Source organism: Poecilia mexicana, unplaced genomic scaffold (assembly GCF_051168715.1).
Source record: "Poecilia mexicana isolate PSO_F unplaced genomic scaffold, ASM5116871v1 scaffold_7, whole genome shotgun sequence".
Taxonomy (NCBI): Eukaryota; Metazoa; Chordata; class Actinopteri; order Cyprinodontiformes; family Poeciliidae; genus Poecilia; species Poecilia mexicana.
In genome coordinates, this window is record NW_028263376.1 from 5,922,633 (window position 1) to 5,939,602 (window position 16,970).

At 38.4% G+C, this 16,970-nt stretch overlaps 1 protein-coding gene across 2 annotated transcripts; it reads right to left on the reverse strand.

Annotated features, from left to right (window-relative positions):
• Positions 1-1,020: 1,020 nt before the first annotated feature.
• LOC148158263 (neurotensin receptor type 1-like) lies at positions 1,021-7,281 on the reverse strand. 2 transcript variants are annotated; one of them, XM_088006923.1, is made up of 2 exons: positions 6,864-7,281; positions 1,021-2,022 (listed from the first exon to the last, which is right to left on the reverse strand). In XM_088006923.1, exons 1-2 carry the CDS (start codon positions 6,890-6,892, stop codon positions 1,767-1,769), a joined length of 285 nt encoding a protein of 94 aa, XP_087863049.1. In that variant the 5' UTR covers positions 6,893-7,281; the 3' UTR covers positions 1,021-1,766. The 2 variants fall into 2 exon arrangements, with proteins under 2 accessions (XP_087863049.1, XP_087863050.1); XM_088006924.1 differs by lacking the exon at positions 6,864-7,281 and adding an exon at positions 5,777-6,063.
• Between the last annotated feature and the right edge of the window lie 9,689 nt (positions 7,282-16,970).

Genomic DNA, 16,970 nt, shown 5'->3' on the forward strand with positions numbered 1-16,970 from the left:
AGCAAAAGACATGTTATGTTTGTTGACTAGTATGACGCAACGTTAGGCCCTGGGGTTTAACTCTGTCTGCCTGATGAGAGTCCAAATGGGGAGAAAAGCTCTGCTGAAGACATTAGCCTGCAAACTGTGCCGCACCTCAGTGGAAACGAGGGTATGGTCAAGTTCAGAATATTTCATTGTGCTTATGAAAAACCATAGTAAAACTCAATGTTTGGCTTCACCTTACAATGTTACCTGCAATTAATCACTTCAATTATTACTCCAGACTTCAAAACTTTGTGAAAAACTTTCACTTACTCATAATCAGTGGGCTGCTGGTTTCAACTCACATTTCATCCATCTCAGTTGTATCCTCAGGTATGGCACTTCACCTGCCTTGCCTGCTGGTGACAGTCAGAAGGCCCAGTGGTGCACCTCAATATACAGGTTCACAAATGTGAATGTGTGTGTGACTGACACACACACATTCACATTTGGGGTCCTCTGGACTTGAGGACGTTCTAAACAAGTACAAGCCATTTAACATTTACTTCCTCATTGACAAATAAGGACTCTGTCAATAGTCTTATATTTGCTTAATTATTTATAAAGTTACAGGCCAAGTAATTAAAGTGTTAAATGTTAATGAATCCTTGAAAATCCTCTACTTTTAAACTGTTACAGAATGTTTTGTGTGGCCTCAAGCCAAATGATAATGTTTGCCACTTTTCACATAAGCAGATCTCTCTGCTCTGATTGTTTTGTAATAAACAGGCTTCTGATTTGCTTGGAAAATAAATGTAAAAAAAAAAAAAAAAAAAATTCACACTAGTCTGAAAACTCTGTGGGTCTCTCGGCGCTCGCTCTTCCTTTATCCTCTGTTCAAGTTATTTTGTGCCTTTGCTGTAAAGTAGCCCAGATTGTTTCCAATCCTTGCTTTGCTCAAAAAGAAGCATCCAGAGATCTCTGGACATCTGGAATAGTTAGCAAGAAGTCCTTCACTTGATTTATTGTTTCTTTCAACAGATGCGGACACTTGAGTTTAGGAACGACTTTATTTCCAGAGTGTATAATTTCTGACATAGTTATGCACAAGTACAACAATCAGTCACAGCCTCTTTTGTTCTGGCTATGCTTTCACAGGTTTTTGCTATGAAAACCGAAAAGTGTCAGAAATGAACATTCTCCCTGTGAGTGTATTTACAAAACCCCGCTGGATATCAGGGGGTGAGCTGTACAACAAGGACCTCCTGCAGGCTGAGAGCTGGGCAGCAGTTTCGCTTGACCAAAGCCAACACATGCAGGACGGGTAAAGAGCCTGTGATGAAAGGGGTTTTCCTCCACAGACTTTACGCCCTTTACCCTGCTTTGCTTCATCTAACATCAAAGTCAGGTTTATCCACAGACGCTCACAGATGATGGTTACACCATGGCTGCCATTGCACTGACAGTATTGCCAAAGGCCATGTTTATAGAGTTTCTGAAGTTTATATTTAACATCATAAGAAACAAAATGTTCACCTCACTGAATGATTGAATCAGTTAGTAACTCTCGCTCCTTCTTCAAGTTTTATGCTATCATGTTTTTTTGGCACAACTTCATGCAATGCTGGATGAAGTCACGAGACATTGTGCAGTTGCAGTCAAATGACAGTGGTCTCTGGGTGGGTACTTGGTTTACCAGGACAAATGATGATCACCACAGTTCCACGACGAGCACCATGACCCAACGTCTAACGGAGGTTTCCTTCTGCCGCCGCAGCACGGCAGCAAGCAGTTCCGTACTGTCAGTACGTTGTTTCTTTGATGATGTTGGTGGAGAAGGTGTGGTTGCTGGAAATGCTGATGGAGTGGCGGGTCAGGGGGTGCAGCTGCTTCCTGGGTGTGTGGCGGCAGGGCACGAAGAAGTAGCGCAGCGTGGTGAAGAAGATCTGGCGGTAGGTAGCAGACACCAGGTTGTAGAGGATGGGGTTGATGGCCGAGCTGACGTAGAACAGCACGTTGGTCAGCATGTAGAAGTAGTGGTAGAAGTCGTACATGTTGCTGCGAGAATAAAGAGGGTAGAAAGGAAACGAAAGGAAAAATGTGAAATGTTTGGTTTTGACGCACCAGTTGTTACCCCCCTCACCCTTTGCAGAATGACATTTGACACCATGTGCACTTTTAAAAGTTTTTTAGGGAACTAATGGTCTGACTGAACATTCTCTGCCCGCTGTCCGACCATGTCTGCATTACTGAGCTTTAAACTGAATATTTTGTTTGAAGTCAAATATTCAATGAATATGGATGTTAGCTAATATTTAGCTCAGAGGAAAATATTCAGCTCGTTTTGCAAATTCACTTGCTGATGACTGGAAGTGGACTACCAAAAAAAAAAAAAGCTGGGTCTTGTGAACCAGGGGAAGGCCTAGCCATCCTTTGCCAAGTGATTGGTTGTTCCCATAGGGAGGTAACTTACCAGTGGAGCACACCTCTGGAATGAGCAAATTCTGTCATTAGTGAAATAATTTAAATGGTCTGATGAAGTGGCTCTGGCGCCAATCAGATGGCCTAAGTGAGCAACGGTCCCAGCCTGACCGCTAATATGAACATTATCTGGCTCCACCGCTGGCTGGTGAAGAGTTGCTCGTGTCACCTCTTCATGATTGTCCCGTTTCCTCTCAACATTTACAACATTTCAACTTAAAACATAGGATGAACAGTCTTAATGGTGGTACAGATTTGTATCATTGGATCTCTACAGTAACAGTAACACCCAGCCTGCCAGCAGGAGTTTATATGAAGGTTTGTAAGACCCAGATTTTATTTTGACAGTCCACTTCCAGTTGTTGGCAAGCAAATTTGCATATTAGCTAAATATTTAGTTTAAATCTAAATATTTAGTTTGAAACTGTGACATTTATAAATGAATGAAAGGCCTGGTAAAAATATGACTTTGGCAAATGAACTCCCATTACAGGCTAAATAATCCGAGTTGTTGTTAATATTTGACTGTGTAACTTTCCAAACCTCACACCATACATGACCCCTGGCTGAAATCTGATCGTCATTAACAGACTTCTGTATTAATGACAAACTGATGACATGATCAAACTCATGAGAGTACATCTGATGAGCACAGAGAATCATTAACGACTCGCCTTTGGAATTTTAGTCTTTTTAACAAAATAACTGAGAGACCTAAAACACAAACACATTAATATAATTACCAAAACTAATTATCTTTAAAGTGATCTTTTCGCTCTTATTACCAAAGAGATGACGCTGCGTAAACTAATAATGCACATTTCTAAGCCTGTGGTCCACTTCCAAAAACACAAGCCATTATTGAAAGGTTTTCAAGATTTAGCCTTGGGATTCCTGCCAGCCACTAACTTTCTTAATGCTGTGAAAGCAGGAAACCAATGGCAGGAAGATTCGGCAGCCCTCTCTGCTGGAATCTCACAGATACACAGTCATGTACGTCAGCTTTCCAAATCCATGTGGTACAAATCTAATCTCCAGAGGGATGAAAATAGACACATCATCTCTGCGAGGATCACTGTGAAAGTGCTGTAAAATAAGTAAATTCATTTGATGCAATCTATTTATGTTGTACCTTATAAACGCTACAAAAACGGCAAGGTTTAAAAGGAGTGGAAAACCTTGAAGTGACTGAATCTATCTCTGATAGAGACTGACGATAAGGAAGCAGGAGATTAAGCTACAGAGCTAGAGAAGGGGAGGACATTAATGGAGGAAAAGTTACATAAGCCCAGACAAATGCTGAGATATCAGTAAAGAGAAGAAGATATCACGAGGGTGTAAAATATGGTCATAGCATACACATTTCACATTTTTTTTTTATTTTTGTACCATTTCAGATCATCAAACAAATTTGAACATTTAATAAAGATAAACTGAGAACATACAAAATTAGGATTTTAACTGAGGGGAGAAAAGCTTTCCAAAAACGTCAATGATACATTTGTTAAATCATGAGTTAACTCAAAAGCTGAGTGTAATGTCACTAGCGACACCCACCTGATCATTAACTAGTGCGATACTTTAAAAAATGTGCTTAAAGAAAACTTTGATGGAAACACGGTTAATGACATCTATCAGTCTGGAAAGGACTACAAAACCAGTTCAAAGGCTTTAGTGTTCCAGCAATTCAATTCACTTCAATTCAATTCAATACAGTTCAGATAAGTTGCAGAGCACTAGTTCACAAAGATGGTTGCCTCAAGTCACAAAAACAAACCAAAAACATCTCATTTAAATTCAGAAATACATATTCAATCCAAACAGTTGAGCTCAAATTCAAATAAATACATTCAAGCTTGATCTCTCTTTTGAATAAATGCAGTCAGGTACAGTTTATCATTTCAACTGGTAATGAAAGTTTTGCAAAGAAAGATAGCAGATTGGATTGAGACTTGCGGCAATCATCCCTTCTATATGAGCATGTAGCTGCAGTGGACAGTTGATTGCATCAAGACATTAACTGTGCAGCAATCAATCATGAGAGTAGAGAGAACTCCCCTCTAACAGGAAGGGACCTCCAGCGGAATCAGGTGAGCGGCTGTCTGCCACCAATGCCCGGGGTTTGAGAAAACAGAGCATACACACAAAAAACACAAGCACTCAACTAGGAGTACCTTCTATGCTATTGAAAAAGTAGAGAGGCAGTGGCAGCAGTAACAGAGAAACACAAACGTACAGAAAACTCTGAGTCGGTTTTTAAGTCTGTGAGAGAAAAGATGGCTCAAGAAAATTGCTTTGTCTAGGAGTGAGACAAGGTTTAACACTGAAAGACAGTATCACAAGTCATGGATGCATGAATCATGTAAATAAATAATTACTGTCTCAGCCATGGTAAATACCCTCCACCAGCCAGTGAGAAAAATACAGTTTTGTCAGGGATTTCCCAGTAATCTGGTTTGGCAGAGCACAGACACAGTTGGTCCGTCTGGCACCGGTCTGGTGTTGGGTCAGTCTACATGCATAAGGGCTGCCATGTGCAAAGGGAGTTCAGCTGCTTCTGCTCAACAGTGGTAAGAGGAAATGGTGAGAATGAAAGATGGCACTAATGGAAGGTTAGAACAAGGGTTCTAAACTTCCAAGGGTGGGCAACTCCAGGCCTTGAGGGCCGGTCTCCTGTAACTTTTACATGCATCTCTACTTCAACACACCTGAGTCAAATAATGAGGTCGTTAGCAGGACTCTGGAGAACTTGACTGCACTTAGGAGGTGATTCAGCTATTGGATTCAAGTGTGTTGGACCAGGATTGCCCATCCCTGGGTAAGATGAATAAAAAGGCAAGAGGAGAGCTGCCTTACATGACAGTGTGGAATCTTCTCTTGCGTGTAAGCTTTGTGGTCCTGGTGCTCTGAATTATGTCATTAAGATTATATAGCTATAGCAATACCAGAACAATATGTTCCAGATTTCTGGTTCTGGGTACCACTAGAATAAATGCTGTACTGTTGTAGCAGGCCATGTACAAACCGGAGCAGGTAAAGGGGACGGTGAGGACAAAATCCCAATGTTATACCAACTGAAAGGAACTAAGCTAGCCAAGACCTTTAAGGTTTATGCACAAATTACTTGTGCAAATAAGTGATGACTGTCTAGCTAAAGTGGAACTAACCCCCCTGTGAAACCATAACCACACCCCTGGCAAATTTGGACATTTCACCAAAGTAGATGTTCATATCTAAAATTCTTTAATTAAAGGGGCAATATTACGGAAAATATCTAGATTTTTGAGCTTTACATCTTGTACAAAATGTAATTTCCTCATCAAAAACATACCTGAAGTGATGCCTTGTTTTAGAAATCCTTTCATCTCAACCATTCAGCTGTGCAAAACACCTGAGTGGACCTAGCTCCACCTTTGAGACGCAGCTCCTTGTCTGAGCTGCAGCTCCGAAGTTTCCAAGCTTCCTCCAGAGCAGTCCTCACCCCTCAGCTACCCCACAGCAATTAGCAAACACCTGGTGAAATTGCTAATTCGCTGATCTCATTATACGAGCTGCTTCTCAGTGAAACGCTAGTAAAATTGTTGTCAAAGGGTAAACAAAGGAGCGATGTTATGAAGACTTCCTGAAGGCGGAGTTTCAGAACGAGCAGGAATTTTTAAAGAAACAGAGGCCCAATTTCAAGGCATTAAATTTGGAAGTCAAATTTCTTTTAAATCATTTTTGATAAATATAACATTTTTATAACAAGTGAAGCTAACAAAGTTACTTGACTGTGCTTCAAAATGTCACTATGTTCCTGGAAAACCCATAATACTGCCCCTTTAAATTGAATATAACTGAAAAATTACACTTGGTGACAACATACCAGGTCAGAACCATCAGCAGCAAAAGAATTAGCTTAGAAATTTGGAGAAAACAAGATTGATAAATTTACACCTTGAGAATTTTTAGCATGACGTACAAAAGCGTCTAAAAAAGATCCTTGTGTATTTTACCGTTTCATGGTCATTTATTTCTTACCTCTATTGCTTTTCATTGTGTACGAAAGAGCAGATGAGAGTGACTAATATTAATATTCTCAAATGTGCTCCATTTGATTTAACCAGACAAATTATATTTTGATGGACTAAAAATAGAAAGAAAGTGATGGAAAAGGCAAGTGAGAGAACAAGAATTTAATCTAATCAACAAGATGTAGCTCTCCTGCTTCCATTTGTCAGACGCTTTTAACCGATGACTCAATGAGTTGTTTAGTCAATACCTAAGTTCATTTGTCCGTATGTTCTTTTGAAAGTATGAATATAAGCAAACATACGGCGGTCTAAAAAATGCCGGTGCCCTGTTGGCGAACAAGCTTTTGGAGATGGAACGCAAAAAAGACTAAGGAGAAAGAAAAAAAAAAAAAAACAGCTACTCACTCTGACCAGTCGGAGACGTAGCAAAACATGAGGCGGCGAGCGTGATAGGGCAGCCAGCAGACCACAAAGGCGATGACCACGGCTCCTGAAAACAGGACAGAGTGGGGGAGAGTCAGATGCCAATAAACAGAATGGGTACATAAAGCTCAAACGACAAAGTGAAAAGTCTCCCTTTTAAAATATGAACAATGTTCGGATGATTGGAGTAACAATGTTCAAGAATCAGAGATGAGCAAAGCTGTGATTGAGGCAGTAATAATAGAGATAATTATGACCTTCAAGCTTTTGATTAAAAAGACAAACAGGTCACACCCCCATGTCCAGGCCCACTGAAAACCCCGGAGCCAGCCCTTCCAGAAAGAAAATTACTTGTAATTTGTATTTGATTGTAGATGAGATCAAAAGGCTCAAACAAAGTCATTTGCAGCCAGCCGCTATTTTTGAAGTTTGAATGCTATCCAGAAGCGCAGTGCAGCGATGTGCACTTGAACTTCTCTAGCAAAAATGGATTTGAGTCATAAAAAAGTTTCAAATTATGATGGCATGATAAATTGTGCACTAGAAAGAATTACTGTCAAATTTATTTGATGAACCGCAAAGAGCATTACTGTCTTGACTAACAGGGTCATTTTCTCTTGTTCCTGTTTTTATTATTTAATGCAAGAATGTTCTGCCAGTGTCAACCTCCTGCACCAATGACAAAAACCTTTTTACATCAGCATTCATTAGGAATAGGGAGCACAAATACGACTACTGTGATTTTAACAAACATATTTTGTACAAAACTCCGTAAACATAAAAAAAGAAATATGTAACATGTACTTAAATTTCCAGACAAATCATCCATTAATATATCCATCTATGTTTTCCACTTACCAACTGCAGGTTCACAAGGAAAACTTAGAGATCTGTTTTCCACTTCCTTTCACTTTTGTCACCAGACCAGATGGTACTGATCCATATAATGATCTTTCACTCCATCCTACCTTCACTCACAAATATCAGCGTCTTTAATGAAAACATTAATATGAAACCCAATAAAATCAGGTATGGAGGAAGTAGAGGGAGAGTAAAATACCCAGCTGCTGCGTATGATGCAGCGGAACCCTTTGAACTGCACACCATTCATTTAGGTATGCAAAAACTTTTCACCTCAGCATTGACATCGTGACATCATCAGGTTTTATAAAGACTTATAAAACCCGTCAGAGACATAACAAGCTGAGGGGTTTGCTCCACAAACACCTTAACTTCCCCACCTTTAGACTCCACCTAAGACCTGTTAGTTGAAATCCCCTGGATATGCAGCCAGCAGTCTCTGTGTGTTCTCTGGCCTTTCATGTCGAAATAACAAGAAAGATGCAATGCATTCAGAACTCAAGTAAAGCAACGAAAACAAGTTCATATTCATTTAGAAACAGTGTTTTAACTCAGGAAGAGTTCAGAAATCAGTATTTGGTGGGATAACCGTGAGATTTTCAATGGGGCTCAGTGCAGTGGTCTCTTAATTTCTTCCAGACCTTTATCTAGATATGAATTAAAGAAATAAAATCGCACAAGTCTTGCTGGCCGTATCTGCATCCGATCTGATTTATTATAGCTGTTACTCTGAGTAGCCTGTCCTTCCAAAGCAAATACCCTGGGACCATTTAGGATTTGAGAGCCAGTAATCACTTAAACATTAAGTACTCCATCTCCAGTGGCTAAAACTTAATAAAGACACAGTCTCTAAGAAATCAACTTCTTCCCTGCCTCAGCTTTGAAAGCAGCTGTGTAGGAGGCATACACTGTAAAAAGTGTTTTTGGCTGTAGCTCATTTCATGGACTTATTGACATTAATCTCACTTAATTATTTTCGTTTAGTGATGACAACTTACTTTTCTGTGTTCAGTTGTCTTAAACGTTACAAATCTTTAACTTAAAGGAACTTTTTACTTGAAACAATTGAGTTCAATGCCGCATTCGTGTCCTACATCTGACCAACTCAATATATTATAACAGTCAAAAAAAACAGCTACTGTTTTTCATAATTGAGTTATGAATGAACTCAATTCATAAGTTTTGCTAATGTAATTCATTAAGTGTGTTTAACATGAGAAATTTAAGTCACTCTTACACATCACAAACCTCTCACAAATAACACAGAACAAATGTCATTTGCGTCGTTCTGTAGCGATGTTGTAGTGCAACCAAACAGCTTTTTCAGTGGTGCGACATTCTGCCATAGACGCATATTTTTTCTGTAATCTTTTACAAAATGTATGTGTTCGTCTCCATGTTGACTAGAGCTAATTTTGTGCCTGTTGTCGCCTGTTTTTGTTTGTTGCCTGATTGAAATCTTTGTTACTTTTATAAAAGTTTTCAAATTTCTTTGATTATATAAAGTGATTTGCTGGTAAAAATGCAACAAAACCGCATAAATTCAAATAGGGAAATAATTGAATATGATATAACGTTTCCAAAGTGTTTTGAAGTAGCTTTCAAAATGCCATCTTAAACGACAGAAGAAACTGTAATAAATAGGTAAGCATGTCATATGGTGGATGAACCCATTAGAAGAACTTGTTGTCTTTTGTTTTACTTTAAATCACCTCTCAAATTTGGTCTGCTTTTTTTTTTTAGTATGACCTAAAATAGCCCCTGAATAGAGCAGCGTTTCTCAGTTCCACTGGTTCTGCTTGCTTCCCCTGGCTCTCTGTTTTTGATACTCCCTACAGATTGCAAAGTCACAGCCCAGGTAATGTGTAGCGTGTGCTAAAATGTCAGCACATCTCAAAAGGCCAATTGCCTCTCTTTCTACTACCATCAAATACCAAAGAACATGAGCTGATAAACATAGCGGAGTGCTTGAATAAATGCTCCTGAGGTAAAAGCAGCGGAACCTGAGCAGCATGAATACTGGATGTGCTACCATGTGCAGCCCATCAAAAAAGGGGCAAGAAGTCAGTGTTATTTCTCAGGATGCTACCAAAGAGATTGAGATTGGCAGGTCACACCTCAGCATTTGGTACTTCACTATCATTCCCCATCAATTGGTCTCAACTGGGTATTCAATCAACACACACAGAGTAAGTGATGTTGAAACCATGGCAACCCATGCTCCAGTGACACAGCTATGTCAAAATTATGAACCTCTCACGATGCACCAGAACAGTTTGTCCCCCCTCCTGCTACTGTTCATTGTGGGGGTTTTTTTGTACCACAAAGGCTCCAAGTTGGGTTGAGTGAGTGTTAAGAGGTACGATGGCTCCATTTTTGTAACTGGCACTTAAAGCAATTTTATGCTTCAGAGCTTAACAGCTGTCCCTTGAAGAAATGTGAAATGAAACAGTCTGTTGGTAGATGAACCTGACAAGATAACTATTACTTTATATCTCTCCCTGTCTGCTGAATGAGTTGGTTTATGAATATTCTGTATGCAGAATTGCACCACACACTATGACAACTTGTTGGTCTGCTAAATTACAGGCGTTTCAGGGTTTCCCTCGGTATATTAAAAAAACCGGTGGGCTTTACTTTCCCCCCACCAGGCTAAGCATTGTTTACTCATTTTAATTTATTTTTTTTTTTTATACACCAGAAGCAGTGATGGCAAAGACAGGTGGCGTGCTAGATAGTGTGGACTGCAATCAGTGAGCAGAGACTTCGAACACTGTAGAGCTGTCGAATAAATACTGATTAAGAATACATTCTTTTTCTGGTTCCTTGGCCTTTGAAACAGTTTTTCCTCACTCCTTGTTAAAGGAAAAATTCCACAACATTAGAATTCAGACAAGTTGTGTAGGCGTGGCAATTAAAAATGAAAAATGTCCAATTGAATCTAGAGAAACTGTCTTTATACAGGAGCAATTAGAAAAAAGTTCATTATTAAGATCACTTGGGTATGGCTATGTATGCATTTATTTGAATTGTAGATAATATATGTCACGCTGAAGGAGACAATTGCTTAGAATGTTTTTTTCCAATGGTCTCATTTTGTTGTATCACAAAAACCTGATATTTTATTGTCTTCTTAATATCTGTGGACCAGTAAAAGGGTAACTGTGGTAGGGACAGAATCCAATACTCATCCTTATTAGGGCCATGCAAGAATTTCCTCCATAAGCGAGCATGTGTTTGGATTTGAGGACACAGGAAGAGGCAACTTCCTTGCAAACTACTGAACAAACACACAGAAAGCGCAGCTGAGATTGTCTTTCTAAAGCTTACGGGGATTTAATCTTTATCATTTTCTGAACATGTTTATTGTTGTCTCAGATAATGAAGTAAATGGGAACTGTTGCACTTCCAAAAACATGTTTCTCTAATATCACCCTGGATATTGGAGAAACTGAGAGGAAGTGAGGCCCGACCTGCTCTGGGGACAGAACAATACACTTGTTTTCCAACTCAATTATCTCCTTATTTGTAATAAGACAATTAAAATCTTAGTTTGACAACGAATCCATCAATACTTTACTCACTGGTGACCATACTTATGTAGCCACATTCTTAATTGAAAACTAAAAATGTTAAAGTAAGGAAACACTAGAGACAGGACAGCAATCTGGATTGATGACAAATGAATAACAGTAATAAAGGAACTGCTAAAAGATAATAGAATAAATAAATTAAATTCTAATTAATTTGTATTCAGACTAAAACTAACATAGCTAATGTTATAAATAAAAAGAGTAAATGTAGTACTTTCTTTTTGAAAAAAATAAATAAATAAAAATGAAGTAATAATGTAAAGAATTAATGGCTTTTGATACAAAAATATAAAAAATTACTGCAGCCGTGACTAGAATCCCAATAATAAAAGTTTGTTTCAGTGTCTGTTTTGTTGGGAAAAACCTGAAGGGTCAGCAAAGTTTAAAGGATAAAAGCAAAGGAAGACCATTAACACTTTTTGAAATCCATAAAAGCATCTTCAAATCAATCCTGAAACAAACAGGAAGTAAGTGCAACAAATTGGTAATTGGTGCAGATATTGTTTGTTCTCTCTGTGGTGATGCTCAACATTGATTTGGCCGTGGTTTGAAGTGAGCTCAGTATGTTTTTCTCGGAAAAATGAGCCAGTCCATTAGGTAACACACTCGTGGTGCGACCATGTGTGTATCACCTAATGCAGCGGTTTCAGTGAATCATTAGGAAGCTATGAAGGAGGTACACTTGTTCATAAAGCCATTACTCATAATCTTGGCATTGACTGTGCTGTAGTTTTGGCAACAGCACAACACAAAGTGCCAGATAATTGTTTTCACATTAAAGTTGAAAGTGATCAGAAAAAAGCACCAACTTTCTGCCACAAACTTCAATAAATGCATCTTTTTAGATCTTATTGAACACACTTTGGTTAGTGAGAACTGAGATAAAAAAGTGCTATATAAATAATATTTCCATTCTTTAATAGCTAATGACTGTAGCCCATTTTTACTGTATTTCTGTCCTGGTCAATAATAATAATAGTAACAATAATAATACTCGGTTGAAGCTGTGAGAGTCCATCTGAAATCACCCATCAATCTAGAAAGCAAACTGACTGCTGGAAAAGAGGGGAAAATCAACGTGTTCTTGTGTTACCAATGGTTACCTCCAAGACTGTGGAGCTATAATTGGTTTGTATCAAAACTGCCTCAGATGGAGGAAACTGCTGCGGATAATACTTCAGCTGAAAGTTTTCTATCATCAGGAACTATAAGTTAAGGTGTTTGCTTGATGTGAAGAAGGATTCAGATTGTCCAAGAAAATCTGCGGGGAAACCTTCTTGCTTGAGAAATCTGAAGATAATCAATTGTCTTGAGATGAATAGATGACATCGTCCACGCAAACTGGACTCAGCTAAATGTGAAGCTTCCTGGCCAACAGGGCTGGCATGAATAAACCTGGGATATGAAGCAGCACCAACAGTTTGTTAAACTCCAGTAAACCACAACTGGAGTAAATTACAGGTTATGAAAACAATGATCAGCAATGCAAACACTGAGTGTTTACAGAGCGTAACTGATGAATCTAAATGAACCATCCAGCATTCCGGGTTATTAATTTGCCAGTTCATCGACTATGATCAACTGCTGCTGATTGAGGTTTTGCTCTGCCTCTCCAACAGTCGCAACACTAAAAGACTAAACACAGTCAAGCATGTGAAGAGAATGAATGAGTTTAAAAAAGAAAAGTACGTAGCTTCCATGAAGACAACCAAAAAAAATAATAAAATAAAAAAATTGACCTCAATAATTCAGACTGTTTTGTCAAAAGGTTTGAAAGGTGATTGATCGGCAAACAGAGAAGACAAAGATGGAGAGAGTATGGTTTCTGTCTGTCCTTGTGAAAAATGAAAGGAAAGAGCTTCTGTAATAATTCTATTACTTTCTTTTTCTAACAAATTAAATTACCTGCCTTACAGGTTAGAAAGAACTTGGCATGATTTCCTGGAAATCATAAGAAAGAATTTGGAGTGATCTATATTCAACAGAGACTTAAAGGTCTTCGCTAAGAAGGTCCTTGGTTATCTTAAAGGTGCTCATTTCCAGAGGACATATGCAAAATCCACTCTGTTGTGTACTTTAATATCGAGGAAACCAGAATAAGTTTAATTTAGTCTCTCTAGATGCTGTGTACATTTGTGTATATTCTCTTTTGGGTCAATCCATTCGGTTTAGGTTCTCTCATGTTTTTTTAACTATTACGTCTCTGTATCTTCTGCTAAACAAAATAATGGACTTCCGCCCAGCCAATTTCACAAATCTGTCATTTTTGTTTTTCACAGTGATTTTTTTTAGTCCAAGTTCAACGTGTTCTGTGTCTGCTGGTTTTAATTGTCTGTCACACTTAAGTGTTTGAGATAAAAACAAAAAAATAAATATAAATATGTACAAAAAGCAAGTTTGTTCCACAGTGTACAGCAACAACTGCTATCAAGCTCTGCATCCCCAGAACCAGAACCAAACATGGAGAAGCAGCATTCAGCTTCTATGCTGCACAAATATGGAACAAACGTCCAGAAAACGGCAAAACAGCCAAAAAACCGAGTTACTTTAAATCAAGATTAAAAACCCTACCTGTTTAGAGCTGCTTCTGAACCATAATATGTGAAGAAACATTCACCAACATATGTGATGCTTACTGAGGATTTTGATAATGGCAATCCTCTTAATGTAGGGTTTACAACTGGTTTGCTCAGTTGTTGACTGCATGGTGTCTTTTTTGACTTTGTGTTTTTATGATGCAAAGCACTTTGAACTGCCTTGCTACTGAAATGTGATAAACAAATAAACTTGACTGCTGGCAGCAGGAACGCACACGTAGAGTTTATTCCCCTGAAAGTTTTGCAGCTAAAGGTGACTCCTCATGCAAACAGGCACAGTTAAAGGAGCAGTCCGAGTAATGATGACCATGACTCGCTGTTTGAGACATTCTAAACGCTGTAAACACAACATTGCAGGGAGCGAATATAAGAAATAACATTGCAGTACTCTGTCATTTAGTCATTAGCAGGAACAAGATTCTGTATTAGGCACCTAAGCTTCACCACTAATGCTATCATTAAGATATACACAAGATGTTGTTTAACGTGTGTTTGTGTGTGTGTGTGTTTGAACAGATGCAACAGCTGGGACAAAACCAACTGCTCCATCAATATGCAGGTCAGCAACTTTGTTTCCAACATTGATCAACACATTATTCCTAATGTGCCAACAGATGCAGGGAAGGCTTGTATTATTTCATTTCATGCAAGTGCTACAGTTTCCGTTCACTGTGTTTACACAGTGTACGTGTGCGTGCATGTGTGTGTGTGTGTTCATGAGCTCCACTCAAAGACTTTGTAAATACACTTCGCACGTCCCGGTGGGAAGAACACACAGCAAGCAGTTTCAAGCACCGATTACACACATGCATCAAAGCAGAACAGAGGGGAGACCGGTGAAGATAATTACTCGATCTGGCAACAGCTAAACACGTCATTTGGGACGGTTATTAATCTGCCTGTAAATGTGCTGCTGATTCATTTTCTGAATAGAGTCAGCATTTGTGGTTAAGGCACCAAAATAACAGCAACAAAAAATGACTAAGTGTTCAGATACCAAGAATGTACCAAGAAAGAATCTCATCCTAATTAGGTGATGAAATCGGTTCAAAAAAGAAAACAAAAATGAAGAATTTGTTTTCTACCTGTTCTTGTTTAGCTATTTTTCTAAGCCAAAATTGCATGATCAGGAAAATACAGGAAGTAGGACGAAACTGAAGTTGGAGAAAACCTAGACTGGGCTTGAAACCAGAACTTTTGTCGACCCGAATTGCACAGTACGGCAATGGTCATGCTAACATAATGGTGAAGTGGAAAAAAAAATATTACATGGTCTCTGAATTCAGCCTACCTGGGTAAATTCATTGTTGAGCCACATCTAGTAGCAGCTGCAGCTGCAGGTCTTGAGCGATGTGTCACATTCAGAGAGATCATTTTTTGCCCACTTTTCTGTATAAAATAGCTCTCACATTTTCAGCTGGTCATTTAATCATTAGAATACATTATACAGTACAAATTGTGCAGTCAGTGAATGGCTTTTAAAGGTCTTATATTTCCAAACAAACGCACTACCTCCCAACTGGCTGGTTGGCTAATGTGTTGGTTAAAAAAAAAAAAAAAAAGTCTTCTTCTGAATAAAATTCAAAGATTAGACCCTTTCAGCTTGTTCTGTTTCAAACTCCACTTCACGTTTCTTTGAGGTAAATCCTTTTAACATGGACCTTAATTTTGTGCCCACTTCTTATGCAAAATGTGTTTCAATTTGGTTTAATTAAGTCACAAGAACAGCATAAATCTGAGGTATTTAAATGTCGTTTCCAGCTCAGTTTGGTGTCGGTGTTGATGCGAGTCCACAGCTGCTCGGTGAGGTCAAACAAACTCAAGTAAATTATTTTAAGTTTGTTTGCGATAATTGATTGAAAGGAAATTTTAGAGTCATCAGTGATTGCTGGGATTTTGCAGAAGATAAGTGTATTGCTGCCAAGGTGAGATTTGAACCTCAACATTTTTCACCGTAGATAAATTGGACCCTTAGTCACTTTGACATTACAATCTCAATCTTAATATAATGAGAGTCAAAGGGCTCCTTATGAATCTTCCAGGTTTTTCTCCAGATTCATCCTGTATATGTCACTTATTCCTTTATGACTGATAATGAAAACTGAGAGACAGATGGTGCGCTTGGCCTTGTATGTATTCTCCCAACCGCAGGAAATCAATTTCTTATTTCACTCTGTAATTTTACAATCTTTTTTTTATTTGTTGGATGTCTTTGTTGTTAGATGTGTAGCAGTTACATGTTAAAGTATTCTCACTCTGACTAAAAAAACACTTTTGAAGAGCAGATTTAATGATTTAATTTCAATAATACAGCTACAAAACTTAAAAAAAAGTTGTTCTTTTTCATTGACATAGATGGTCAAACCCAATCCAGAATTTTGCACAAAATGTATGCAAACCACTTCCTAGGTGTTTTTTTAAAAATCAACACATACCATATATCAAAGTTTTAGAAATGAAGATCGGTCCCTCAAACGCTGCTGCCAAGCAAACGTTACATCTTTATGCTGTTTAGCCACAATTAAATGAAGCATCTTGATTGTGTTTTGTGGGGAAACTATTTTTATGTCTATATTTTAAAGACATTCAACGATGCTATAGTAGATTTACAAAGATTAAAAACAATAGTTGGGTCTTGAATAGAGATTTAAAAGTGAGTTTATAAGAACGTCTTTGTTCCTTTGCCAGAAGACAAACATTTTTGGTGCTTTCTCTGAGATTTTTATGTTAGTTTGCATGGTAGACCATATGTAGGTTGTAGATTTAGATTTGGATTGGTAAGAGACAAAACTACAACCAGAAACCAAAGAAGTTGTGAAAGCTGCCATATACATGAGCGTATCTTTGCCCTGGTCTGTTGTCAGAGCTAACTGCTTTGTGAACCAAGTGCAGACATGGAGCAGAGAGTAGTTATTACAAAATAAAAACTAGTTCAATGTGTGATTAGCATCTTAAAGGAGATCTGAAGTCTTTGTGGATTTTGGCGATCAGTGGTTGTGGTCTCTTCAAACGTCAGCGGCCCATAAAGGATCAGGGTC

Coding starts and splice junctions, on each gene's coding strand:
- LOC148158263 (XM_088006923.1), bottom strand. CDS start 6,892: ATGTTTTGCTACGTCTCCGACTGGTCAGA. Junction 2,023..6,863: donor TACGTCTCCGACTGGTCAGA/GTGAGTAGCTGT, acceptor TTATTCTCGCAG/CAACATGTACGACTTCTACC.